Consider the following 25,899-nt stretch of genomic DNA (forward strand, 5'->3'; position numbering starts at 1 on the left):
AAACAGGACACGTTCTCTGCTGCACAGAGAGGGTCAGAGAGATTTAGAGTGTTTTTCAGACACTGCGGCACAGAGGGACAGTCAGTACTTCGGCAGGGTCCTGAGAGAAAGAGAGGAAGTGTGTTTGTGTAGACAGAAGGAATGTGTTGAGAGAGGGAGTGTTCAGTGTGAGAGAGAGAGAGATTACAGACACTTGGGAAGGGGAGGAGCACTGAGAGAGAGGGAGTACTGGTGGTAACAGGTAACTGGGGAGGAGTGTCTCTCAGTCACACGTCTGGTTGGGAGCAGCAGTGACAGAGGACAACAGACCGACAGGAGAAAAGAAGCAAGAAGACAGGTCCGGTTCTTCTGGAGTGCAGAGGCACGGAGTGATGAAGGAGACAGCAGCCAGGGACACAGTGCTGGGTAAGGCCTGGGGACCAGACCAGGGCAGTAAACTACAGCGCAGCACAGTATAAAGAGCTTAGAGGATCAGAGTAGGACAATACTGTACAGTGCAGCACAGCACGGTTCTAGCATAGTCACTGTAGCGTACAGACTATGTCCTAGAATTCATTACAGGGGACTGCTGAGTTACATGAACAGTACAATGTAGATGTTGATATACAGTTTTCAGCATTTTATCACACTGCAGACAATATGGTGTAATGCATTTAGTGCTGAGCAGGTGGGTGTATGGCCCGGGGGGGTCTTTGTGGGGGAAGGTGTGTGAGTCAGGCCTTAGTGCTCATACTGCACCTCCACAGATATGTCTATTTGGGGAAGGGAGCCCGCTTTGAATAGGAAGAAAGCAATGGTGTATTAATTACAAACACGTCAATAACACATTCAAAGCAGTTTTGGAATCACACCAGATAGATATTTAATAACATTTTCCACTATTTTCTAAAGAAGGAAAATGGGGAAAGCTCACTCTGCTAAAGCAACGTTGCAGAGTGAGCGTGGAGCTGATCTCAGGACCTGTGAGTAAAGAACTGAGAAGACAGTTCCAGTCCCAGCAGCTTCAGGCCACGATGGGGTTAAAGCGTTGAGCTCAGCCTTGTTTCTCACCTGGCGTCGAAACCTGCCAGGACTGGGGGAGGGGATGTTTGGCTCCTGGGGGAGCTGGGTGCTTATAGGCAAATTTTTGTGCTGAGCGTCGAGTCAAGTTGAAACGGCTCCCTGGCGCAGGGAGGGCAGGCTCGGTCTTGCCCACAGACGCGGCGGGCACCGACGCCTGGCCCTTCCTGACCCCAGGACTGTGTGCCTGAGGGAGGAGAGATTCTCACCCTGAGCGGCTGCTGTGGAGCAGGGGGCCAGCAGCCCTGAGTGACACAGCGACTTGTATCTCTGTCCCGCTGGTCCCCAGACCTGTAACCTCCTCCCAGACCTCCCTCTCACTTTCCCAGCTGTCTCCAGAAGGTCAGCAATCCAGCCTGAACCCCACAACTTTCCTTGAACCCTATTCCCCACACGTTTCCCCTCCCTTCCCTCTGGTTCCTGGTTGCTAGACATTTATCTCTTTTCCCAGCTCAGTTCCTCACCCTTCTCTTCTCCTCTCTGCCTCCTGCCCGCCCTGCTTCCTGCTTTCTGTTGCCTGTGCCCCCATGGCAGGTGTCCCAGTGCAGAGCAACGGGAGCCCAGCTCTGCACACCACTGGACGAAACGCAGGAGAGGCGGGGCTAGAAGATGCGCCATTTACCGTGAAGATCCAGGGGGCAGGAATCGAACCGTTTGAGCTTCAGGTGAGTGTGGCTGTCGACAATCGAGCCCTTTCCTCTAGTCTGTCTTCCTCTCGCAGCTGCTGCATGCCGGTTCCCTATTCCGGACTCCATGAATGCTCCTTTTCCACAACCACGTGATTATCCCTTGATATTGCTCCCTAAGGGGAATAGCCCTGCAGTAGGAGCTCTTCTAGTCTTCTGTGCTTCAGTATTCGTTAGAGACAGCTCCTTAACTTCTGTACATATCTATCCTTCTGATTGACAAAGCCAAAATGTAGAATGTGTTTGCAATATGACTGTCAGGTCAGCAGCTACCTGCAACTCACTGGCAGCCCCCTGAAACTCAGCGGGTGTGAGCAGCTCAGCTGGCCCCAGTAACTGAATGGGAGAACTCCTAGGAAAGCTGAGGCTGCTGCTGGAAGAGGTGCTAGTGGGGCCAGCAGGGGGCACTCACCCTGCAGTATGTGTGGGTCCTAATGCCCCAGTATAGTGACGGGGACACTATACTGTAAACAGGCGCCGTCCTTCGGATGAGACATAAGACCGTAGTCCTGACTCTCTGTGGTCATTAAAAATCCCAAGGTATTTCATGTAAAGAGTAGGGTTGATACCCCCTGTGTCCTGGCCAAATATCTCCCTGGCCTTTACCCATCATGGCCTCCTAATAACCCCCTTCTCTGAACTGGCTTCTTCACTCTGCTCTCCTCCCCACTGAGAGCTGGTGTGTGGGGAGCAGACTGGCACAGCACCCAGGTGGGGCTGCACTGGGGTAGAGCTACAGTATGTGTGTGGAAGGATTATTGAGACTGTCAGGTAGAGGGTAGCTGGAGCCGCAGGTTGAGCTGCAGTGGGGGAGGTCCCTGTCGGCCCGGAGGCCTGGGAGGCGGCGCTGGCTGAGTCTCACTGACAGCTCCTCTGTGTTGGGCACAGGTGGGCCAGTGCTGGCTGGTCCAGGATCTGGCTCAAGCGGTTCTTGCCCGGGAGGAGGTGGTTCCACGGACCTGCCTGGCACTGTCCCTCCACGGGGTGACTCTGGAACCGCTGTCAGAGCTGGGGGCTGCCAAGGGCTTCGGACATGGAGCCACGATCAAACTGATTGAAGGTAAGAGTGTCTGTATCTCCACTGCTCTGCTCCCTTGGCACACCTGATTATCACAGCAGGAGGACTGAGAGTCAGGGCTGTGCTTTCACGCGCTCTGTTGTTTCTGCTCAAGCTGCAGCTCCATGTAGGTGCTCAGGTCCTTATATACTAGTATTTCTAGTATGCAGATGTTCTGCTCTCATTTCAATGTTTTACATGTTAAGAGAGAGAGGTGAAACAATAGTAGACGTGCTATAAGTCAGTCTGGTTTCCCTGCCGCATGCCAGGCTGAGAGATGAGTGATGTCACAGCCTCACGTACTTGATCATATTGTAGTAGGTTTGCATAATGTTTGGCACGTATTGCTCTGTGCGTCTGAGCACGCACGAGGATCCACACTGCACACATGCAGGATACTGTACAGCTGCCTGTATTTCTGGAGGAGAGGAGCCACTAACCTGGTTTTCGCTCTGTTCCACAGAGCCGTACTCACCCCAGGCTGTGCGTGTGCACCTTGCCCGGCTGCAGGAGCTGCTGCAGAGCCCTGGGCCCCAGGACGCACTGAGACAGGGACAATCGCCCACCTACCTGGACGCTGCCTCACAGGGGACTGTCCCAGGTGGGAGTCTGTGCTTGTGGTGCCTGCCTCTGTCTCCGTCTGTCAGACTCCAAGCTCGCTCTCAGGCTAACTGATCGCTGTCCCAGAGGTGTCCCCCGGAAGCCACAATGGACGAGGGTCCCGACGCTCTGCCAGTGATGCCCGGGTCGACCCCCCTGCCGACTGCCCCCCTCCAGACTTCATCCTCCCAGGCTGCCGAGAGCGCCCCCTTCTGTCCCTCATTCCTGCTCTGCCCACCAGCACACACTCTGAGGTAATCGGACTCGAACACAGATGCCATATCCTGGTAAACCCACTTCCTATGTCACATACCCTGATCAAATCCCACCTGTTCCCTAGTGTGTCTGACTCTGATGCAAACCGACCTACCTCACTCAAGGGTGCAACGGCACTGTCCTGTGTGGGATTTGAACCCACAGCCATGCAGACATGAGTCCAAAGCCTGGATCTCATTACTCTGAGGAATGCCTGCACTGGCTTTTACATTTTCTGTGCAATCTGAGGCTGCTGTGCGAGGTAGGCTGGTGGAGAAATATGTTTTCTGACATCACAATTGTCGCTCTTTTCCTGCCAGAATTCAGCCTGCCTTTCCGACCTGTCCCTCAGCCGGTGGAGCCCTCCCCCTGGAAACAGGAAGCTGCAGGGCGACTTGCTGTACCTGACTGTCTGCACCCTGGAGGGGAAGAGGTGTGACATCACATCCTGTCCGAAGGGATTCTACCTCAACCAGTAAGCATAATTTTGCAGCTCAAGAACCCTGTTTGTCAGGCATCACACACAAGGGCTTGGACCTAAGTTTGAATTGGGTTTGCATTGTGGTTTTGGTTGTGGGGGAAGTCAAGTTTTTGGACTATTTGGCGGCAGTGAGCTCACTCCTCTCTCTGGACCTCTTTGTCTCTGTCTGTGTCAGATCCACAGAAGCGCAGTTTGACCCGCGACCAGCCACGCCCTCCCTGCTCTCCCACTCTTTGGCTGACTTGCTGGCTCAGCTCAGTCCCAGGTTCAAGAAGGGACTTACTGCAGTGAGGAGCAGGTACCACACACTGGGGCAAATACAGCTGGTGGCTGGGGGCTGGGGCAAATAGAGCTCTGCAGGGCCATGTGACAGCAAGGTACAGCAGGAAATCAATTACTGTAAGTACAGGAGCACATGCAGCTCGAGACCTCCCAACCGATTTGAGCAGGAAGAAGTAAGTTCTTGGCTATGGAGTAATTATCTTTTTAAAGAGCTGTTATAAAGATGTCATGTGCATTCTGTAATTGTAAGAATTGCTGTAAAGGTATTATAGAGATTACTGATGTTTTACAGCATGATTGAAATGAGCCCACTGGCTTGTATCAGCATTATCTCTCTCATTCAGATCACAGCGACCCCTGTTAGAGACAATGGCCACGCCGTATCGCACCCTAGCTTGGGTGGCCCCACTCCTGCAGCACCGTCCCTCTTGTGACCCCTACAGCTGGCGCCTGGGGCTGGAGGAGCACAGCTCTGGCCAGGTGAGGATGCAGTCAGTGTGTGCACCTCTGTGTTACTGTCTGCTCTTCTGTGTCAGTGTGTTTCTATGTCAGTATGTTTCTGTTTTAGTGTGTCAGTGTGTTTCTGTGTCAGTGTATTACTGTGTCAGTCTGTTTCTGTGTCAGAGTGTTGCTGTGTCACTGTGTCAGTGTGTTGCTGTGTTCATCTGTGCTTCTCCCCCTCGTCAGGCCCCAGACTGGAATGAGGAGCTGCAGGCAGCACGTGATCTTCCCCAGAGCACTCTGGAGGAGAGGCTGCTGAGGAGCCGGGCTCTGCTGCAGGTGACAGCACTGTCATAACCCTTGCAGGAGCTGTATGAGTCCACAGCTACAGACTCACCAGCCGGTCTCTTCCTGTCTCCCTGTCTGTCCCAGGTGAACAGTGGCTTTGTGTGGGCTGTGACCCAGGGGGCAGAGGCTGTGATTGACGGGAGTGCTGTGCCCATCAACCCGAGCGAGGAGCCTCAGCTGCAGGCCTTCCTGTGTGGGGGGGTGTTCTTCAGCCAGGGCGTTGAGGGAGGCGTGCTGGGCGGGAAGCGAGGGGCCCGCGCAGCGCCCAGGCTGGAGCTGGCAGGTGTGCAGGCCTACAGCCAGCTGGGCAAGGGGCTAGTGGGGCAGGGCGCCCTGCACACTCTGCCTGCAGCCGTGGTGGACTACAGGGGGGTGCGTCTGGCTGCGCAGGGCCTGGCCCCGGGTTGGCTGCAGCCAGAGCAGGAGGGCCAGGGGGCAACGGGCAGCACGCGGCTCCTGTATGGCCTCTCCGTGCCCCCCCAGGAGGGCGGCCCCCGCAGGAGGCTGCTGGAGCTGCTGGCCCAGGCTGCCAAGAGCCTGGCGATTCAGAAGCACGGCGTGTTGACGCCGCGCGACCACCCAGCCCCACTCTTCTCCTCCGCGGACTGCAGGGGTGTGCTGGGCGCAGACGGCAGGTACTACGTGACGGATCTGTTCCGCACCCTGCCTCCGGATGTCAATTTCCTGCCTCAGGAGAGGAAAGCGGAAGATGGGTGGCCCTCAGGGTACTCAACGCTCGGCCTGCCCAGGGTCTTCCCTCACCAGCTGTGCCGCCTGCGGCCCGAGCTGGTCAGCGCCTTCATACAGCACAAGTAAGTGTCTCCCGGAACCCGTGTGGCATATCTGTCTGTCTGTGCACCAGCTCCCGTTTCCACCGAGCCTGCGACTGAAAGCTGTGTCCCTCCCTCTCGTCCTCGCAGGTCCTCTCAGTTTAAGCAGCGTATGAAAGAGACGATGGCGCAGAGTGGGCCTGACCATGGTGAGGAGGGATAGAGGGAGATGGGGGCCAGGAACGGAAGTGTCCACTTACTAAGCATATGAAAGCATGTCCCTGTCTGTCTGTCTGCAGGCAGCGGACAGGGTGTTGACGCCGTCAGAGCGGCCTGTAAGGAGCTGGGCTCAGTCAGTGACATCATCTTTGAGATTCGCTTCAACCCTGACCTCTACTCACCAGGTAAAGTCTATTTCTGCCACAGTCTGCTTACAGGCCTGGGATTAACGCCTCATATAAATCTCAAAAAGAATAAATAACTATACAGGTTAAGAAGCGCACCTGTGCACATGGCTGCAGTCAGTCCGCTTGAGGACCTGGAAGTTGCTCACAGGAGGACGAAGTCAGGGAGCCACACTGAGCTGTTGCTCTTCCCTGTGTCCAGGTGTGCGATTCCCGGAGGAAGACCAGGGAGCCGTGCAGCTGCAGGAGAGGCTCCTGAGGGAGGCTGCAGCATTCCTGGTGACAGAGCAGATCCTGGCCTTTGTGAGTTTCGCCTGCTCTGGTGCGGCACGGCCCCTAGCCCTGTCCCTGTTTCTTCAAGGAAGGATGAGAGAAGTCTGTGTCCTGTGAACACACACTGTCAACCCCATCCGCACCCCTATTAATCCATGAATTCACACACTGTTCATCCCAGAATGTCCACAGCTCAGCTGTCACTCTGGCTGGAGGAAGCGATGCCATTAACACCCCAAGCCTGCCTCTACCCAGGAGACACAGGCGTCTGTGACTTCAAGGCACTTTCAGCTGATGGTGCAGCATCCACTAGGAGCTCCCAGCCATCCTATAGGGCATATCCTACATTTTGGGCAGAGGCTGTTACTCGAGTGCATCCCAGGACCTCCTATTCCACCCCCTTTCTCCCCACACTTACCTCACTTTGTGTCCCCAGGTGTCAGACTGCCGGCACCGCCATGTTATCCCAGCAGATGGTGCAACTTTGGCCCAGGCACTACACCAGAGGGGCATCAACCTGCGCTACATGGGACAGGTTGTTCGCGCCATTGACCAATCACAGCACACCGAGCAACTGACTCATGTCAAGGTGAGTATCAGTTTGACAACAGCAGCTTCCAAAGAGACTCTCATTCCTCTGCTCACTCCTCCACACTCTCTTTCACTCCTCCACCCTCTCTCTCACCCCTCCACCCTCTCTCTCACCCCTCCACTCGGACTCCCCCTGTCCTAGTCACTGTTAGAAAAATGTGATTTTAAGAGCTTTTGCAACACAATTTCTCACTCCTGTGCAACTTTGCTGTTTCGCAGAGGCTGCTCTATGGAGAGATGATTGTCCGGTCAGCTAGACGGGTCCTCAACAACTCTCTGCAGGTGACGTAGCACTATCTGATCGACTTTCTCTCCTGTGTCGCGCCAGCATTACTCTCACCCTGGCGTTGCGTATCTCTGTACATCAGTGTCTGAGAGTCTGCTTGCCTGTCTGTTCTTAGGGGGTGGAAACGTCCAGTTTGGCTGCAGCTGTCAGTCACTTCCTGTGTGGCCTGTTGGGACCGCACTGCAATCCCGCCCCCGTAGGGGAGGAGCCAAAACGGCGGTCTCGGAGGCGTGGCCGTGGTGGGGGCGGGGTTTCCGACAATACTGGCTGGAGCATACTCAGTGCTGCAGAGCTCTGGAATCTCATTAGTCTGGATGTGCAGGAGACCTATGACCTCAAAACTGACTTGGGGTCAGTTGAAACAGTTTCTAAAACAGCTTATATATCTTTTGTTAATCAGTATCAATAAGTTAGAGTGGAACTTGATAATTGCTATTTTATTTAAGGGTAATTAGTTAATGCCTATGTTACAGTTAAAACTAATAGGCAACTGAAATAAAATAAGAAAAAGAAACGTCACATAAAGAATTTTAAAAACTTTGTTAAGTTCTTATGTTCCTCTTAGTGAATGAAATATGAAACTCTGACAAGTGTTATGTATGATACAGTAATTATTAGTAAGAAAGTTCAGTGTATTTGGTGTTAAAGGTTGACGTGTGCTTCGGAAGTGACCGTTTCCCGTACCGTTTCTGTCTTTGTGCTGTTGGCCTGACTCTGGTGTGCAGTTCCAGCATTGACCATGTGGTGGAGCTGTATGGGCTGCAGAAGGTATCGGTGCTGAGGGAGCTGTGTCTGAAGATGGGGATACAGGTGAGAAGGGGGACAGGGGGACTGGGGCTCACTGCCTGTCATCCTGACTGACCGATAGTCACTCGGACGCTGGTGGCCACCTGCCAGCCTGACTGAATCGGCCCCTCCTGTGTCCATCCGCCTCAGGTGCAGCTGAAGGAGTACAGCCTGGACAGTCGCCACAGGCCACCCTTCTCCCCGGAGGACATCCTGGGCATCTTCCCTGTGGTCAAGCACCTCACCATGGGCTCCAGGGACGCCACCCGCGTGTTCTTTGGGGCGCAGGCCAGTGTGCAGAAGGGCCAGCTGCTGGAGGGGTACGAGCAGCTGAAGGAGGCCGTGTATCTCTTCAGCCGCACCTGCGACGAGCTGCACCCCGACGCGTGTGCCTGCCTGAGCGCCCTGGCGCGGGTCGCCCACGTCCTGGGGCGCAGCTCAGAGGTAAACTCCGTCGGGCGGGGCAGGGTTACGGGATAGCTCTTCTGCTCTTTAAAGGGGGGTCTTTCTGTTGACAGACCCTGATGGTCAGAATTCTCAGATGTTTGATTTTTGTCAGTGTGCGCCTTGTGCAGACATCAGAGAACGCCGTGATTTCCTAACGGCTCGTTCTGGACGTTCAGGCAGGGTGTGGGGTACCATGGGGCCTGCAGGTCGGTCAGTCAGTGTGTGCAACCTTGTCCAGCTCCAGAACCCCTGACACACTGCCACCCCCTCTCTCCCCAGGCCCGCAGTGTCCAGCTGAGAGCAGTGGTGGTCAGTGAGAGAGTGCTGGGGTTCGACCACCCCAACACAGTCCAGGAGTATGCCCTGCTGGCGGTGTACGTGTGCGTGGGAGGAGAGCTGCCACTTGCGCGGCGGCTGCTGTACCGGGCGCGGCTGCTGCTGCTGCTGGTGCACGGAGAGGATCATCCCTACATGGCCACCCTGGACGTGAGTGACCGCTCGACATGCCCTGCACACTGCACACGAGCCAGCAAGGCACTGCCGTAGCAGACATGGGCTCAGTGGCAGTGATTTACATACTCAACACTTCATGCATATATTCATGCAGACTAATCCTGCGCAGCTGTTTCTTTCTGCGAGTGTAGAAGAGAAGCTCCAGAGGAGCATGTGAGCTAGTTTGGAGGCTCAAGAAGACACACAAAGCACTGTTGAAAATTTATAGTAAAGGAATATTTAGCCTCTTTTGCTTTGGTGCAAGACACTGTATGTATAGAGAGATCAAAAGCCTAACTGAAGTAGTTCTTGAAAAAAGATTACACTAGTTTAGGTCCTATGATCTCGTGTGTCCTCTGCTTGCAGATACAGTAAACATTAGTGCATCATTAATCACCCCTCTCTCTCCCTCAGAGCTCTATTGGGCTGCTGCTGCAGGGTGAGCAGTCTGTACAGTTCCTGCAGAGCGCGCTCAGAATCAACACCAAGTTCTGTGGCAGTGACGACCCGCAGACTGCTCTCAGGTAACCATCCAGTCAGCCATTTTCTAACTGCTTCATCCAATTCGAGTAGCAGGAGAGCCGGAGCCAGAGTCTATCCTGGGCACACTCACAGGGCCAATTTACAGAAGCCAATTAACCTGCCAGTATGTCTTTGAACTGTCCCTTGTGAAGAACATAAGAACATTGACGACCAGGAGCAGCCATTCTGCCCATCTAGCCTGTTATATTCCTAGTTAGAAACAAACTGATCCCAGAATCTCATCCAGACATCTTCTGAAAGAAGCCAGGGTACTGGCTACAACAACATGGCTGGGCAGCATGTTCCACACTCCCGACACCCTTAGTATAAAGAAGTGCCTCCTGCTCTTAGTTTTAAATGCACTTTTCCAGACAGCTGTGTTCCACAGTTTTCAGTGGATTTATAGACTCATCTCCTGCTCCTGCTCCCTCCGTCTCTGCAGTCATCACCTTCTGGCCCAGGCGCTGTGCAGCGTGGGGGAGTATCGCAGTGCAATGAGCCAGGAGAAAGCAGCACTGGCAGTGTACCAGGCTCAGGTGAGCACACGGCACGACTGTCAGCGCAGAGATGTCACACAAGCACGAGACAGTAGAGACACGGGCCCGGCCTGGACACAGGACGCATCATGGTGACACACAGTACAGTGTGACTGCCTGTCTGTAAGTGCCTGTAAGCAACATGACTGTTTGTTTGTCTGCAGTTTGGAGAGGATCACCAACAGACAAAAGCAAGCTTGAATTTCCTGCAAGCCATTACCCAGCAAGCTGTACGTGTGGAGCGAACCCTGAGGCAAGGCGTCGACCCTGTTGAGGCAGCACCCCCTCAGGTGAGGAAGAACACAGGCAGACACTGGCAGGCCACTGCTCCTCAGGTGAGGAAGAACACAGGCAGACACTGGCAGGCCACTGCTCCTCAGGTGAGGAAGAACACTGGCAGACACTGGCAGGCCACTGCTCCTCAGGTGAGGAAGAACACAGGCAGACACTGGCAGGCCACTGCTCCTCAGGTGAGGAAGAACACAGGCAGACACTGGCAGGCCACTGCTCCTCAGGTGAGGAAGAACACTGGCAGGCCATGAAGACTATGACAGTCAAAATTCCACAATATCCTAGATCCCAGAGAAGATGGAATTAACTAATCAAATAGAGCATTTGAAATGTACTTAAATCCATGAGAATCTATGAGATTTACACTTTGTTAAAGCTGAAGCAGCATCTCGTAACTCCCAGAATATTCTACTGGGGCAAATCAACCCCAGGACCTTTCACTAGCGAATACGTTTATATTTCAGCCATTATGTATATGGGACCTGAGATGAGTGTTAGCTGTCCAGTGTTGAGTGGCCTTAGCTTACCAACCACAAAATGGGCATGATGGTCCTAATGGTGGCCTCTGATTTGTAATCATTATGTTCTTTTTATTGGAAACTGGTTAGAAATAAATAATTAATAATTTACTGTTTAATCATTTTTAGACGTATCCATCTTTTTAAAAAAGTATGATCGGTTGATGGTGCCCACCTAGGTTTATGGAATCAACTCCAGATTTTGAATTTCAGTGAAATTGGCCCTGCATTTGTGAAGAAAATAAAAAGGGGATAGGTGCCAAACTACTTAACCCAGTCAGCTTCTTTGAACAATGAGGGATACTTGGAATTATGTTGCTACTTCCTCGGCACGTTTCACAAGTCTACACATTTTAGGTGCAGTGAAATACTGTATTGTACACAACTTTACCAAAGCCTGAACTTGATCTTGTGGCAGCCTTGCATTTCACATAGCAATGTGAACTTTTAATACATCCAGATTCAAAGAGTTTTATTGTCATTACTGATTAATTACTGTTGCCAATAACCACCAGCAGAACATTTACAACAATGACATTATTATTGCTATTATTTGAGGCTCATACTGTGTTCCACAGGAGATCACATACCAGGCTGCACAGAATAACCAACTTTTACAAAAACAGGCTTTTTAATAAGGAGAGTCTATTGAGATTCTTGAAGAGTTCTTCCTGGGTAACCATCACATCTTGGACTTATCAGGTTTAGAACCAAAGCAAAAGGAACCTAATATAAACTTCATCACAAAGGAGAATGACTTAGTCAGGGAGATGATGTCTGTGAGACACTGTCCAGTGGAAAGAGTGGCAGTGGACAGAGACGTGGGACAGTGTCCATGTGTAAGAGTGAAGATGCACAGCGTCCACAGGTATTCGGGTTGCAGAAAAGCAAGGAGAGAAACAGAAGGGAAAAGCCAGATCCTGCACTAGTTTTGCTGTATTCTAAATACATAGTTCTCATTTACAATGCTGACCTGGAGACTTGTTCATACTGCAGGGCTTTTACTGGAGGGATCTAAGTACCTGGTCGAATGATATTTACCGTGTTTTTCTAACAGATTTTAACTCCCTCTCTGGAGACCAGACTGGAGCAGCTGGCCTTGGTCAATGGGATCCTCAAAGTCACACCAGGGTAGGTAATCTCCAGCTGCATGCCCCACAGTACCAGAATAAGTTGATTTTTTCTGATTATATCATTTTCCCCCTGCAGTAACAAGCCCCATAAACAGGACAATCAAGCAGGAGAGAGTGACAATGCTCCACATGTCCTAGACCAGAATGACATAAGAAATGAGAATGAGAAAAAAGTAGCAGCAGATCTGACCAATGAACTGGCAGGGCCTGAGGGACCTGAACTGTTGTCAAACGGTGGGACTGCAGAGTCACCGGCCAATGGGGAAAACGCTACAGAGGAAGAGACAGGTAAAGAGGAAGCAGGGCAGGAAATCATGATTAATGAAAATACAGGTACAGATAAAGAACTACCTGGCTCACATCAGGAGAAGACTATACCCAGGGAGAAGATGACACTACAGGAACCAGCTCATGACCGTTCAGGTCCTCCAAAAATGGCCAGAGAAGAGACAGCAGCCATTTAACAGCAAACCCACTCTGAGCAACGACCAGCCCCTACAGCTGCCATCCGTCCACAAACTTACCGTCTTCAAAAAAAGGCAGTTTTTAATAGTCTGCAAAATCAATTAATTTTTAATATTGTAAAAATGGCACTGTGATTTTATGAAACCGTGTGTTTTCTCAGTTTATTCTGGTGAATGAAGGACACTGAAAACAGAGCAAAAATGCAGTGACTAGCTCTTTCCCACACGAGAGAGACAAAGACTGTCGCAATGTCCTCCCCCACCTCATCTGTAAAACGTGTCTGACCAGAGAGCCGGCCGGCCGTTAATACTGGCACCTCGGGTCTCAGTGCTCACTATCAGCCCGGTACAGACACAGTAGTATCAGATGTACTTTTCCTTTATTCACAGTAATACAAGCTTTCAGACAAAACTAATATAGCTCTTCTCATCTAATTTACCCTGTGCTCTCTAGTGCTTATTGCTTGTGCAAAACTGACGTACATTGTACAAATCTGACTGACCTTGCATCTTGGGACTGCAGTTATTTAACCCACCAGTGGGCAGTGCCAGCCTGAATGGGCACCGCAGGTGTGCAGTCAACCACCCAGACCCCAGCTGTGCTCCTGGATTGCCTCTCCGCTGCCCGGCCTGCCGCCTGTCCTGCTTGGGAGGTCTTTTCAAGGAGATGTGCTGAGAGGGGTGAATGTCCTTTTCTATCTGATACTTTTTGGGTGCAAGTTTTCAATAAATAATTACTTAAAACCGGCCTGTCTCCCTGCAGCTCAGTCTCAGCTATAATAGGTTCTGCTAGCTCCTTGTAAGTTACCCGGCAGAAAGAGGGAGAATTCCCTGGAAACGTTGTGGGATTCAGACTTGGTTGCCATGCCAAGTGCCGACGCTTGTGTAGCCTCGAGACAGAGGCACACTGTATCCTACAGCGCAGCATGGCTGGTGCTGGGGCGCCCCTGAAGCCGGCGCTGGTGCTGGGGCTCCCCCGAGGCCAAAGCTGGGATGCCCACCGCCCCCTCCTGCCCCCTGCAGTGCGCCCCTGCAGCCTGTATGATCTCTAGGTCCGGGCAGTGCTGGTAGTCCGGCTCGGGGGGGTCAGCCCAGGTGTCAGAGGGCAGGGCTCCCAGGGGCTCCGGAGGGAAACGCAAGAGAACGGTGTTGTTGAAGACGTCCAGAAATCGGGGGGGGCAGGGTAGTGGCGTCTCCTCACATGCTCTCACAATCTGCCACCGCCATGAAGGAAAAGCACAGCCGTGACACGACACTCAGCAGATACAGCACCCAGGGCTGGGGCCCGTGCTTCACTTTCAATGCACAGGTTTCCAGAAACACTGACGGACAATGTCCACTGGTGGACACTGCCTCAGCCTTGACAGAAACAGCAACACAGCAAAAAAACAGAGAGGAAAGAAATCAGTGAAAAGGAACTTGAAATTGTAACCAGGTTTCATTCACCATTCAATCAGGAATTAAAACATTTAGGAAATAAAACTGAACAAAAGCAGAATATTTTTACATTCTTTTTAACAAAATAGAAGCAGAAGGCCCAGAAACAGCCTCATGCCAAAGCACACTGGGCAGGCCCAACTGCCCCACTGACCTCAGCAGAATGTCCAGCACTCTCAGAGACAGATCACATCATCAAGTCATCATATGCAAGCCATGCTGTTTTAGAACTGATTCTAAATTTCACTGGTAATACTGGCAGCCCCAGTTTTCGGCTCTTGTCCATAACAGTGAGGGCAGGACGGGTGTCCAGAGGTGAGGACACCGGAAAGGATACGTCCCGGATGTAGGTATAATCTCTCTGGAGGACTCTTTCCAGCGTGCTGCAAAACAAACATTGATACCAACTCTTAATGCCATGAGTTGCTTGCTCTAATCTCTCCACACTCTCAGGCTACAGATCTATCAGGGTGCTTCATGGAACTAAAATTCAAAAGAGAGGAAAGAATATAAGGAAGACTTACAAATGATATGAGGCCACTTGGCCCATCTAGCCCCTTTGGTAACTGGTAGTTGATTTATCAGATCTCATCCAGGTGTTTCCTGGTAGAACCAGGGGTTTCTGCTTCAGAACATGTTTGGGCACATACATAAACAATATAAATATAAACAATAATAAATAATCCTTCTACAGCACTTTTCTGGACACTGAACTCAAAGCGTAATGGTAATGGGGACCCCTCCACCAACACCAATATGTCAAGGTGATATGGCTTGTTCCATACTCCCACAATCCTTTGTGTAAAGAAAAGAACAACACCATGATGGTCATGGAACTGCCTCACCTCTCCTGAATGCCACAGAAACTGTTTCCGACTATGGTAAGCAGGGGCAGGCTGTCAGTGCTCCAGTTTCTCCACAGCAGGTTGTTATACAGTGCCTTTCCACAGTGAATCAGGTAGAAGAGGGTGGGTCTGCACACAAGCCGCTTCCCCTCCTGAGCAGCAGCAACAAAGCACAACAGATGACGATTCAGAACAGCACCCAGGAAAACAACACAAAGCAATTCTGCCTGCAGACAATTACTGTACAGAAGAACCGGGGTTCAGCTGATGATGTTGTTTACAGGCTCTCTGAGGCAGAGAGACTAAGCAAGTGAATGATTGCTCCTGCTGCAGTCACTAATGCTCACTCGCGTTCAATAACCGCTTTATCCAATTCAGGGTTGCGGGGCACCGGAGCCTATCCCGACAAGCAACGGGCATAAGGCAGGATACACCCTGGATGGGACACCAGTCCACTGCAGGCACTCACACCACGGCCAGTTTTCCCAGAAGACAATTAACCCACCAGCATGTCTTTGGACTGTGGGAGCACCTGGGGGAAACCCACGCAAACATGGGGAGAACATACAAACTCCACACAGACAGCACCTCAGGTCCAGAACTGAACCCAGTGCCGCAATGCTGACCACTGTGCCACCATACTGCCCCTAAATATAACATCTTATCTGAAATTAAAAGCACATAGATGTTCACCAGCTCCCATGAAACAGCGATAGAGTCAGGGGCCTGAAAAGAGGACATCCTGGCTGCAAGTCCTCTACACTAATATCCGCTTCAGCACTCAGCCCGCAGGCTGCAGCAGCCGTCTTCTCACTGCCATTCCTCTCACCTCGTTCTCCGTGAGCACAGTGAGCCCCAGGGCCTGCAGAACTTTGGTCTCTGCCGCCGAGAACACCGGGTCATACACACAGCAGCGCTGGGGCGACACCTGGGGCAAGATGGTGTCAATACTGGGGCAAGATGGTGTCTCCCCCAAACATTCATGTGTTCTGCAAACCACTGCCCTGTCTTCAGATTTCATTTCAAAACGTATACTGGGTTTTAATAACCAACAAATGCAATGCCCAGTTAAGGATAATCTGGAAGGCCAATTTCCACCAGCCAGCTCCTGTCCCTGGGTACAGTAACATGCAAGTGAGGAGTTACCATTTCACCGATACGGGTTTAGCAGAGCTGCTGAGCCTGTTCCTGGTCCGGTTCAGACTCGCACACCAACCCAAAACTCCTCCTAGGCGGGGAGGCAGGAAAAGGCCGAGACCTCTGTGCAAGATGTGCGCGAAGAGCAGAGTGCCCAGCTGGAACGACCAGCTCAATGGCTGAGAGGTTTGCCCATCACAGCTTTCTCTCCTCTCCTGACCTGCAGCAGCTGCCTGCTGGGCAGTTTAATGCCCTCCCGAAGCAGACTGTCTGCACTGTCTCCTGGCTCTGCATTAGGACACACCCACCTCCCTGAGGAAGTGAGACAGCCTGGACTCAGGGATTCGCAGGCTCTGTAAAAACTTTATATAACAGCTTGTAATTCAATGTCGTTAATAAGTGTTTCTCATTTAAGACTTTTGATTATTTTGCTTCCATTAAACTGTGCTAGTAAGAAAGATACCACGTGGCCCCCTGTCATTCTCACTACAGGTATCTTAGAAATTTGCCTGCTGGGCAAGCTGGTGTCAGGACATGATCATTTCCTTAACATCTTAAATTCTTTAACCTCCTGTTACAGATCGCGCCCATCATCCAGCACCTCAGGAGACGCAGTGACGCACACGGAGCTGCAGGTACCTGCAGGCTCTCCAGGAGCAGCAGCAACAGAGCCAGCTGGTAGCGGGAGGAGACGCAGGAGGAGAAGTTGCCTAGTCCGTAACACACGCAGTCCAGCTCCGACGCGGCACAGACGGCGCCCTCGCGCTCTGGGCGTGAAGAGCACGCACTCTCCTTGTCCTGGGAAGGGGAGCCGCTGCCCGACTCAGCTCGGGGATCACTGGCCAGGCTGTTTACAAGCAGCTCTGAGGAAAGAAGGCAGAACCCAGCTGAGCCTAACACCAGGCCTGTGAGAAAAGATGCCTCTGAATGAATAAGCACCGATTCCTGGCGAGTGACACAGGAAATTATTCATCAGGGTTCTACTCTACTGCACAATCAGAAAGCACACTCCACCACACTGAGTTCCTGCACTTTTACACAAAGGCAGAAAACAACTTGCAGATTTGACAAAAAAACAAACTGAAACATTTAAACAGCGTAAAGCATTTCTTAAACTAGTATTCTGTAATGACCAACTTCACCATGTTGCACTTCTGTTCACATTAGGATGAAAAACAGGAAGGTGATCAATTTTAGAAGAGATGACTTCACCTGCATAACCTAATGGCTGATTAATCTGAACAGCTGTGACTGTGGGACATAAGAATGTAAGAATGATTACAAACAAAATGAGGCCACGTGGCCCATCTGGCCTGGTTGGTGGATAGTAGCTTTATTGATCCAAGGATCTCTAGACAGTTCTTGGTGGAAGCCAAGATATTGATTTGGGCAGCTTGTTCCAGACTCTCATAACCTTTTAGGTGAGGGTGTGCTGTCTGGTCTTGATTTCAAATGCAGTTCTACGTAGTTTACACTTGTGCCCTCTGGTTTGTTTTGTACGGGTACATGCCAACAAGAGGATTATCCAGCACACAGCTGGCTGGGAGTCCATTCCTGAAGACTAGCTCACCTCTCCACACCTGCCAGAAATCCTCAATCCTCAGCTCTTTCCTGAAATACACAGAGAAAGATTTAGCCTTTGATGTTTACATGGGAAGTACTGCTGTGTCTACTGAGGACTTTGGCATCACTGCTGTCGGGTACAGTGTTATAAGATGCACAAGGCGACGCTACCACATCGGAGGTGCTCGTGTCATGTGGGTCAGCACAGGCAACACGGCGCTCAGCTCAGCCTCTCCTGCAGGCGCCTGTCCGACATGCAGGAACGCTCTCGGATGGCCTAAGCCGAACCTCCTAGAACAGCCCGGCGCGGTGAGAGACTCACATGGCTGCGGTGATCCTCTCTAGGAGCTTCCCAGTGTCCGGTGCATCGTCCAGGACACAGTTACCCTGCTGTCCCTGTCCTCCCCACCGCCTGGGCCGGCTTCTCCCCTTCTTCCGCTGCACCTCCCGCCATTCCCCGCTGCCGCCAGCCATCCCTCTGGGAAAGCTGGGACCCTAGGAGACCAGGACACAGTGTCAGCACCGGTTGCGATCACGGCCCTGTGACCTTGCCGAGAGGGAAGACTAGGGTCGAACCTGCGCTGGCTTTTGTCCAACTTAAGCGCTCCGTTAATTGACGTAATTTCACGTTTTCCCTGTTGCACCACTCTGAAAATATTGTCAAGATCCTCCACAGCGCATTAACGTAACGGAGACGGTATAGATGTACATAATCCTAACCGTGAGCTCAGGACAGTCCCCGGTACCGTCTGTGTGGAGCGCTGACTCAAAGAGTCCCTCCTCGCTCCGGACAGAACAAACCTTACTCACGAAGAGCCGTACGCTCTTCTTCACTCTTCTATAAAGAATAAATGCAACGTGTCAAAAACAGTAGTAAAATGCAGCCACCACCCCCCCAGTGCTCACTCTGTGCTTAGCGTCCCTCAGCTACCAGAGAACCTCAGAGCTGCCAGATGAAACCGGTCCTCCCGGCCCAACACAGAGCTGGACTGATCCCACCCCTTACCCAAACACACACCACCTCGCACTTCTGACTGCGCGTACGGCCTTACAAGGACCCTGGCGGAAACTACTGACGTCTGACATAAGTTCCGACTGTGAGGGGTCCGGTAGGAGTCAGATCATTCGAACAGAAGAAAACAAGAAGTCACAAAGCTTGCAAATATCACCATGCACATTATTTATTTAAAACATTCCACTCTGATTATTTTGTATATGCACAGATTCGGCGACTATTTTTCTAGACAATTTTAGTCTACGTTTCCAAGGGACAGGTGTAGACTGTGCGCTCTCAGGAAGTGGAGGGAAGTCGCTCTGTTTACGCTTCTCGGGTTAAGGCGAAACTTAGTTTTCGAGCAAAGCCCGGCAATTGCCCCCACGAAAATACTCGGCAGAGAAGCAGGTTGGATTTTGCTGAGTGTTTAATCGTCATCCATCGAGGTAAACGAGTCCAGTTTTCTGTCTCCTAATCGGGAAACGCCTCACTTGCTGCCTGGTTAATTTATTTTGAAAATGAGCTGTGACGTGCCGGATGCGCTGGGCGCCTCTGGTCGGGACCGTACTCTGGTGCTGGACGTTGGGCCACAGAACGGAACCCGACCGAGCAGAACCTGAAAAACTACACGATTTTTTTTGCCCGATCTGGATTCTCGGTGCCTGTTAAATCGCAGAATATCTGACAGGTTGTCCTTTAACGATCTCCTATCACGGTGAAGACATCTTTCTATCAACAGCAAAAATACATTCACGGTCCTGCCTTCCCTTGCAGACCGCGGTGTGCCAGTCCCAGCGCCGCCCAGACGATGTCTCTGTCCCACCTGTACGGGAGGGGGGGCGAGGAGGAGGAGGAGGGTGTGGAGGTCGAGCGCTTCGAGGTGACGGACTGGGACTTAGAGAACGAGTTCAATCCCGACCGGCGCCGGCACCGCCAGACCAAGGAGGAGGCGACATACGGCGTGTGGGCCGAGCGCGACTCCGATGACGAGCGACCCAGCTTTGGTGGGAAGAGGTGCGCCGTGCCCCTGTCTGCCAGTTTGCTTGAATCTGGGTGTCAGTGTAAGAGAGTGGAGTTAGTGAATTAGTGCAAACCCGGGGGCTGTAGTGCATTCAGATCCTAAAAAATATAAAACCTTAAGTATCCTCTGTATTGTAGAGTAATAATAATTCTCACTCTTATATAGTCCTTTTCTGGACACTACACTCAAAGCTCTTGACCCCCTCCACCACCAGCAGTGTGCAGCCCTGCCTGGAGGCTGCGCCAGTCTGCTCACCACACAGCAGCTCTCAGTGGGGAGGAGAGCAGCGTGATGAAGCCAGTTCAGAGATGGGGATTATTGCTTCAGGAAAATCTCACACCCTTATTAAAGTGGGTATTATGTTTTATATCTGGGGCAGTTTCCTACATGGTTTGCTCTGTGTCCAGGTCCAGGGACTACACTGCACCTGTCAGCTTCGTGAGCGCAGGTCTCCGGAAGAGCGCGGCCGAGGAGAGAGCCCAGGAGGGGTCTGACGACTCGGAACCAGAGGCAGACCCTCCCCAGGCGCCCCCCCGGGAGTCAGCGCCCAAAAGGCTGCAGACGGTGAGAAAGGGTTGAGGTCAGGGGTTGGGGGGAAAGAACCTCCCGTTTCTTCTGTAAATCCTGCTTGACGGCTTGCTGCAGTGTTCTCTCTTCACAATATGGCCTTCAGTTCAGCTGCTTGTCCTCCGGCGGCTGGAGTTTTCTTTTCTCTCTCCCTTACTCATTCTTTGCACCTGCTGCAGGTACAGCTATTCGTACAGAGCAGGCTGTGGCCACCGGGGTAATACAGCACATTGACGTGGTTCTGTTTCCCCTGTGTGTCTGCCTTCTCTCTGTTTGCACACAAGGGGGGGAACTTTAAGAGCTCCCAGAGGGCATTTGGCAGCGGCACTCGTGGTGGGCAGGACCTGGGCACCTGGGAGAAACACACCCGTGGCATTGGGCAGAAACTGCTGCAGAAGATGGGCTACGTGCCAGGCAAAGGGCTGGGCAAGAATGCACAGGGTAATGATGAGAGATCTGTGTGCTTGTTTCAGTGTCCTGACTGTGTGACTGTGTGCCCATTGCTGTCTGTCATTACTGAGTTGTTTTGCCAGTGCTGCTCCTCAGTGCCAGATGCTTTGTCTGTGCCCAGGTATTGTGAACCCCATTGAAGCCAAGGTGCGCAAGGGCAAGGGGGCAGTGGGAGCTTATGGCACAGAGAGGACCCAGCAGTCCCTGCAGGACTTCCCCATTGTGGATTCTGAGGAAGAGGAGGAAAAGGTGAGTGGGGCTCCGCATCTGGCCTGTTAATATGCACCCCACAGTCTCTGGTTGTGTGCCTTGTGATTACCCCTGTGAAGCTTTTACTCCTTTCTGGTAAAAGGCAGCCAGCACTCGGGTCCTTTTTTAAAGCAGTTTGCTGCACTTTTGGTTCTGCTGAAACACATTCATACAAATGTACAAAGCCACAGCACATTTATTCATGCATGTGTTGTGTCTTGCTGGTTTGCATCTTTACAATTGTGCAGCTGCTTTAACTGAGGTATGGAATAAATTCCCATTGCTGTCTGCCCTTCTGAGTCACGAGTGAAACTCCAGTCTCACATTCGCCCGAGAGCTGCTGCCTCTCACTTCTCCCCCGCTGGCCAGGCAGGGAGCCCAGCTGCCCGTTCAGAATCTCCTCTCTTCCCGCAGGACTTCCAGCGGGAGCTGGGCCAGTGGCGTAGAGACCCAGGGGCTGGGAAGAAGAAGCCCAAATACTCGTACCGAACGGTGGACGAGCTGAAGGCCCGGGGGCAGGCGGTGGGCAAGAGCATGACTGCGCCCCCTGCGGAGCTGGCCCAGGTCAAGGTGTGCAGGGAGACGTAGACACTGCGTTTAATCTAGTGTTTCGATTGCGTGTTTTATCACACCAGATACAACAGCAGTATTCTTTGCTAGTGTTCTAGAATTATCACCATTATGCTGAGTTATCTAGTCATAGTTATCTAGTCTAGTTTTGAAGTAAGTTATAGCATAGGTCTATGACAAATTATCTAAAATAAATTAGAGGATTCTTTACAGTTTTCTGCGGTGTCTTGCAAGTGTATCAGTCTGTCCCCTGGGCTGTGTTGCAGGTGATTGATATGACAGGCCGTGAGCAGAAGGTCTATTACAGCTACAGTCAGATGAGCCAGAAGCACAGTGTTCCAGAGGAGCCGTCCCTTGGCGCTGCCCCCAAGGACCAGCGGAGTCCTGGCTTCGCACTTCCTGAGCTGGAGCACAACTTGCAGCTGCTGATTGACCTCACGGAGCAGGATATTCTACAGGTCAGTCCGTCTGTAACGCCCTCTTTCTTCATGCCTTTCACTGCAACTACCCAGCTCTTCTCCTGCTGTACCATGCAGTGTAATGGTAGTGGCTGAGGAGGACTGCGCACAGGCAGCAGACAGCTGTGTTGAAGTTCTCACTCTCTCTCAGAGTGCACGAAGGCTTCAGCACGAGCGGGACATGGTGGTGTCTCTGTCTCATGAGAGCGCCGCCCTGGAGGAGACGCTGAAGCAGGAGCGTGTTGCCCTGGGGCGGCTGGAGCACGTGCTCGAGCTGGTTGAGAAAAGCGAGGAGGGCCAGGGCCAGGATGGGCCGCTCACGCTGGAGGAGTGTGCGCAGATCTTCGAGAAGCTGCAGGCCGACTACTATCAGGAGTACAAGATGCTCGGCCTCGCTGACCTCGCTGCTGCTGTGGTCCATCCCCTGCTCAGGGAGGAATTACGTGGCTGGGACCCCCTCAAGGTACCTCAGTGCTGTGCCCTCTGACTCAGACACACCTGAGCGCTGTGCCCTCTGACTCAGACACAGCTGAGCTCTGTGCCCTCTGACTCAGACACAGCTGAGCTCTGTGCCCTCTGACAGTGACACACCTGAGCGCTGTGCCCTCTGACAGTGACACACCTGTGCTGTCTTTCCTCTGACACACCTGAGCTCTGTGCCCTCTGACACTGACACACCTGAGCTCTGTGCCCTGACACACCTGAGCTCTGTGCCCTCTGACACTGACACACCTATGCACTGTGCCCTCTGACAGTGACGCACCTGAGCTCTGTTTCCTCTGACACACCTGAGCTCTGTGCCCTCTGACACTGACACACCTGAGCTCTGTACCCTCTGACAGTGACACACCTCTGCACTGTGCCCTCTGACAGTGACACACCTCTGCACTGTGCCCTCTGACAGTGACACACCCGAGTGCTGTGCTCTGATGGACTTATTTCACACACACATGCTGTTAACCCTTTTTGTCCCTGTAGGATGGGACACGGGGGCTGGAGGAGGTTGGCCGCTGGAGGGCAGTGTTGGAGTCAGGACAGCTGCCCCACAGCCGAGCAGATAACCAGCTCATGGACCCCTACCACAGGTGAGAACTCTGGCGGTGGGCAGCAGTCTTGGGGATAGGGTGCAATAATTGAGATTCTGGTCAGTGTGTGTGTGTACTACATCCTGGATTCTGTGTCTGCAGGTTGCTGTGGGAGGTGTGGGTGCCCCTGGTGCGCAGTGCTGTGTCACAGTGGCAGCCACGTAACGTCGGCCCCATGGTGGACTTTTTGGATAGCTGGGCACCTCTACTGCCCATCTGGATCCTGGACAACATCCTGGAGACGCTCATCTTCCCCAAGCTGCAGAGGGAGGTGAGGCAGCTCCCTGACACCAGCACAGTGATACATTGACGTACCGATGCTGGCAGCAGTCCATTAACACTGACACACCGGCCGTTTTGCCTTGAGGCCGATGACACTGCCTGTCTTTGACACTGGCTGCGTTGGCACAAGCACAGTGGTTTGAAACTCAGCTGCCACCATGGGCTCTGTCTCTAGGTGGAGAGCTGGAACCCTCTGACAGACACGGTACCCATCCACTCCTGGCTGCACCCCTGGCTGCCCCTCCTGCAGGGGCGCTTGGAGCCTCTGTACCCCCCGATCCGCAGCAAGCTGGCGAGCGCCCTGCAGCGCTGGCACCCCAGCGACGGATCTGCCCGCCTCATCCTGCAGCCCTGGAAGGACGTCTTCACGCCAGGCGCCTGGGAGGCCTTCATGGTGAAGAACATCGTCCCCAAACTGGGTGAGTCCCCCGTCCCTCTTCTCTTATTCCGCCTGTCCCTGCCCCAGAGCTCCTCCCTGCCCTCTTCATTGCTTTAGTTTTGATTCTCTTACCATTTTTCCCTTCCTGCTTTCTGTCTCTCCAGTTGTCCCTCTCGCACTCGCCGCTCCACTCTGGTATCTGTCTCGTGGAGTTTGCATTGGTTTTTGTGTCTCTCTCTTTATTCTCCTCTCTTTCCCCCATTCTCGTCCTCTCCATTTTTACCCTGCCCCCTGCCCCCTGCCCTCTGCTATCTCAGCACTCTGTCTCAGCGAACTGGTCGTGAACCCCCACCAGCAGCTCATGGACCCCCTGTACTGGGTGCTGGACTGGGAGGGAATGCTGTCGCTGTCCTGCCTGGTCAGCCTGCTGGACAAGCACTTCTTCCCCAAGTGGCTACAGGTCAGTGTGGGTTTCCACTTGCAGCCCTGGGTTCGTGTCTCACTCTTGTTCCTGAAGATCATTACTGGGTTGACTCAGTGGGTGGACTCAACAGAGATTCAGTTTCTTCAGCCTGCTAGTGTAGGACAGTCCTTTCTCAAACATGAAAGCATATCTGGATGCTCTTCTTTAGACTGATTCTAGAGCAGGAATTGTGGAGACCAAGATTGTCACAATATTCTGAATGAGTTTTTACCAGTGCACTGTATTATTTCAGCACCACATCCCTTCATTTAAATCCTGTACCTTTAAATGTATATCTTACAATCCTGATTGCCTTTTTATAGTTTCCCTGCTGCGTAAAAGTCTAAATAATGGCACATTACGAATGGTTGGTTTATTTTTCATATTTTTGGTGGGTGTCCAGTGAGGGTTCGGTAGCTTGGCTGTAGACGGTCTGTGATGCTCCGCAGGGCCTTTGCAGAGACAGAGCAGTAGACCGAGTCTGTGTTGGCAGGTGCTGTGCTCCTGGCTCAGTAACAGTCCGAACTACGAGGAGATCACACGCTGGTACCTGGGCTGGAAGTCTGTCTTCTCCGATGCTGTTCTTGCACAACCAGTCATCAAGGAGAAGTTCAACGAGGCGCTGGACATCATGAACCGTGCAGTTTCCTCTGGCATTGGTAAGCGTCGACTTGCCAGAATTTTATAACAGTAGAGACAGAACATCCATATAGGAGCCTCTTCAGATATAGACTGCAGGATCTGTAGTTTTATTAACTGCCTCTTCGAAAGGTTAACATAAGAGATTTTAGAACGTGTGGCTCTCTTGTATAGACTGCCTTTAGCAAAAGTGTTGTTTATAGAAGTTCATTGTTTATTTTTTCCTTCAAGTTTTCAGTTTGTAAGTTGTGTAATATCCTTATATGAGCTTCCATTCGAGAGTACAAACTGGATAGTCCTCGAACCGCTCCTGCTCATCTCTGTACCTCACGGCCCCTCTCTCTCCAGGTGTGTACCAGCAACCTGGGGCCAGGGAGAACATCGCGTACCTGACGCACACTGAGCGCCGCAAGGACTTCCAGTACGAGGCGCTGCAGGAGCGCCGGGAGGCGGAGAGCGTGGCGCAGAGGGGCATTGGGGCCGCGGCCGTGCCAACCAACTTTAAGGATCTAATCCAGGCCAAAGCCGAGGAGCACAACATCGTCTTCATGCCCCTGGTGGGGAAGCGCCACGAGGGCAAGCAGCTGTACACTTTCGGGCGCATCGTCATCTACATCGACCGTGGCGTGGTGTTCGTGCAGGGGGAGAAGACCTGGGTGCCCACCTCCCTGCAGAGCCTTATCGACATGGCCAGGTGAAGGGGGGCCACGGCCCGTTCCTGCATCAGCCAGCACGGGGGCAAGCGGGCAGGTGGGGTGGGAGGAGAAGGACGCACCACTGTAAGAGTTTTGTTCAAATAAAATTGTAATATTTTCTCACCTCTAATGTGTTGCGAGTCATAACTCTTTACCTGTGCAGAGTCCAGAGAACCACCTTGATCACATCCAGTCAAGTATCAGTGAATCATCAGGCCCAAAGCAAGAGAAGGCCAGTGTGTTTTAGTGGCTGCTGGGGTGGCTGGGAAGCAGACACCAGACTCCCGCAGTCCTTTGGATGAGAGCCTCCTGTGCAGTATAGGGAGCACACAATCCCCATATG

General features: G+C 52.3%; 3 protein-coding genes across 5 annotated transcripts; 2 read left to right on the forward strand and 1 right to left on the reverse strand.

Moving 5' to 3' along the window:
- Window positions 1-247: 247 nt before the first annotated feature.
- Window positions 248-13,469, forward strand: LOC148819326 (clustered mitochondria protein homolog). Its single transcript, XM_088935793.1, has 24 exons — window positions 248-405; window positions 1,594-1,724; window positions 2,634-2,805; window positions 3,266-3,403; window positions 3,490-3,656; window positions 3,978-4,132; window positions 4,314-4,436; window positions 4,765-4,900; window positions 5,108-5,200; window positions 5,294-6,021; window positions 6,130-6,188; window positions 6,279-6,383; window positions 6,586-6,686; window positions 7,093-7,245; window positions 7,467-7,529; window positions 7,649-7,884; window positions 8,259-8,343; window positions 8,470-8,763; window positions 9,046-9,252; window positions 9,673-9,782; window positions 10,223-10,316; window positions 10,481-10,606; window positions 12,183-12,256; window positions 12,335-13,469. Exons 1-24 carry the CDS (start codon window positions 372-374, stop codon window positions 12,720-12,722), a joined length of 3,972 nt encoding a protein of 1,323 aa, XP_088791919.1. The 5' UTR covers window positions 248-371; the 3' UTR covers window positions 12,723-13,469.
- srrd (SRR1 domain containing) lies at window positions 12,870-18,706 on the reverse strand. Of its 3 annotated transcripts, none has more exons than XM_088935794.1 (8): window positions 18,611-18,706; window positions 18,027-18,199; window positions 17,712-17,752; window positions 16,781-17,004; window positions 15,834-15,932; window positions 15,005-15,156; window positions 14,497-14,542; window positions 12,870-13,936 (listed from the first exon to the last, which is right to left on the reverse strand). In XM_088935794.1, the coding sequence occupies exons 2-8, from the start codon at window positions 18,176-18,178 to the stop codon at window positions 13,637-13,639; spliced, it is 1,014 nt and encodes a 337-aa protein (XP_088791920.1). In that variant the 5' UTR covers window positions 18,179-18,199; window positions 18,611-18,706; the 3' UTR covers window positions 12,870-13,636. The 3 variants fall into 3 exon arrangements, with proteins under 3 accessions (XP_088791920.1, XP_088791921.1, XP_088791922.1); XM_088935796.1 differs by lacking the exon at window positions 12,870-13,936 and adding an exon at window positions 13,967-14,081 and having other exon boundaries at window positions 14,314-14,542; XM_088935795.1 differs by lacking the exon at window positions 15,834-15,932 and having other exon boundaries at window positions 13,089-13,936.
- Window positions 18,707-18,980: 274 nt separating this feature from the next.
- tfip11 (tuftelin interacting protein 11) lies at window positions 18,981-25,681 on the forward strand. Its single transcript, XM_088935747.1, has 14 exons — window positions 18,981-19,144; window positions 19,473-19,712; window positions 20,127-20,283; window positions 20,571-20,727; window positions 20,858-20,985; window positions 21,400-21,555; window positions 21,822-22,013; window positions 22,165-22,476; window positions 22,992-23,098; window positions 23,201-23,369; window positions 23,556-23,799; window positions 24,077-24,219; window positions 24,716-24,881; window positions 25,210-25,681. The coding sequence occupies exons 2-14, from the start codon at window positions 19,507-19,509 to the stop codon at window positions 25,557-25,559; spliced, it is 2,487 nt and encodes an 828-aa protein (XP_088791873.1). The 5' UTR covers window positions 18,981-19,144; window positions 19,473-19,506; the 3' UTR covers window positions 25,560-25,681.
- The last annotated feature ends 218 nt before the right edge of the window (window positions 25,682-25,899 follow it).

The sequence above is a fragment of the Atractosteus spatula genome, chromosome 17 (assembly GCF_055471065.1).
Source record: "Atractosteus spatula isolate fAtrSpa1 chromosome 17, fAtrSpa1.hap1, whole genome shotgun sequence".
NCBI classification, from domain to species: domain Eukaryota; kingdom Metazoa; phylum Chordata; class Actinopteri; order Semionotiformes; family Lepisosteidae; genus Atractosteus; species Atractosteus spatula.